Raw genomic sequence first — 1,385 nt, forward strand, 5'->3', positions numbered from 1 at the left:
ATCAATGAACCGAATACGACATTAGTGCCAGTCACTGTAATGTCACCGTAACATTACAGGACGACAGTGTTATATTTTCACTTAATCGCATTCTCTGCTTTGTAGCTAATAGTCATCATAACGGTATTAATTTACAAATTCATTTTCAACCTTGAACCACGGATTAATTGTCAAACCCCTCTGTCTAAAATATTTAATACATGGGCTCCAATAGTGCGGCGATGGCGTCATGACTATTTCGGCTGCAACAGTATCGTGATACAGGTTCTCCCATCCACAGTCCCAGGGTTGACTGGTCATTCCTGTAATGTGCCCTTAAGAACATTCTCTCTTCCATGGACGCTTGAATTGATGAGAAGAAGAGACGAAAAAGATGCCATGGTTGAGTTAAGTATAGGAGGAGGGACCAGCACGAGCCACTGTAACACCACTTCGTTCAGAAACGCGCATTTGGGAGCTTTGGGAGGCTTCAGCAGCTGCGTTGGCGACTCCCATTGATGCCTTGAACCGCAGATCAAGCGGGGATTTTCGACATGAAGGACAAGAAGAATTGAAATTCAACCATCTGTCTATGCAATCCATGTGGAAACTGTGTGAGCATCCTGGTAATATTCTCAGCTTTTCTCCATCCACAAAGTCTGATAAGCAAATGGCGCAATCGATGCCTGTGAGGGGCGAACCCTTCCGGTACACTGTCGCGGGCAGTGCTTCAATATCGATTTTGTTCATACCATTATCACCTCTTTCGACCCTGGGACGGATTTGTGGCTCGAATGCCCTCTCGCTTTCCCCCCTTGTCGTACACCATACTCTCCGCCGTAGTAAAAGACATACAAGGGTGCACAGAAAGGCCGCGATCACGAGGGCCAAGGTTGAGTGGAAATTAGTGTGATCGCTGGAGGGAGGCTGATTCGATCCATGTCGACCGTCCCAGAACGGGCTGATGACGGGAGCAGATGACTGCAATATCTTCCGGCCTTGGAACAATTGGCTGCCATCAACAGATAATGGAAAGTTATACATACCGTCCATTTTGCGGTACACGACCTCCAATCGAATCGAATTTAACCTAGAAGTGGGTCAATGCACAAATAATGTTGTAATATGATAAGAGGCAGCGCGAAATGTTACAGAAACAAAGCATAGACTGAACCCTTGCGGTCTGAGGCAGCGGGCCCTTCTTCGAAAAATATATCGACGGAACTACCCATGGAAAACCCATCCCTTCTCGGGAGTTGTTTATTCCTTTTTATTGTGTTTTACATACCGGACTATGCTGGAATTCACAAATTATAATTTTCCAATGTTCAAACTGGAATTTTAACCACTCAATCCTATAAACCCGGCAGGGGAAGATCTATCAGTTGTAGACCTATGAAGCTTTG

General features: G+C 45.4%; 1 protein-coding gene across 1 annotated transcript; it reads right to left on the minus strand.

Moving 5' to 3' along the window:
• Positions 1 to 387: 387 nt before the first annotated feature.
• On the minus strand, positions 388 to 1,032 carry LOC149235138 (RING-H2 finger protein ATL8-like). The gene has a single exon (XM_089368468.1). It carries the CDS (start codon positions 1,030 to 1,032, stop codon positions 388 to 390), a length of 645 nt encoding a protein of 214 aa, XP_089224594.1.
• Between the last annotated feature and the right edge of the window lie 353 nt (positions 1,033 to 1,385).

Source organism: Pinus tabuliformis, chromosome 8, assembly GCF_031772625.1.
Source record: "Pinus tabuliformis cultivar Carrire ecotype Pingquan chromosome 8, CPIR1, whole genome shotgun sequence".
Taxonomy (NCBI): Eukaryota; Viridiplantae; Streptophyta; class Pinopsida; order Pinales; family Pinaceae; genus Pinus; species Pinus tabuliformis.

What these genes read in the sequence shown, in the direction of transcription:
- LOC149235138 (XM_089368468.1), bottom strand. Translation starts at nt 1,032, where the DNA reads ATGGACGGTATGTATAACTTTCCATTATCTGTTGATGGCAGCCAATTG.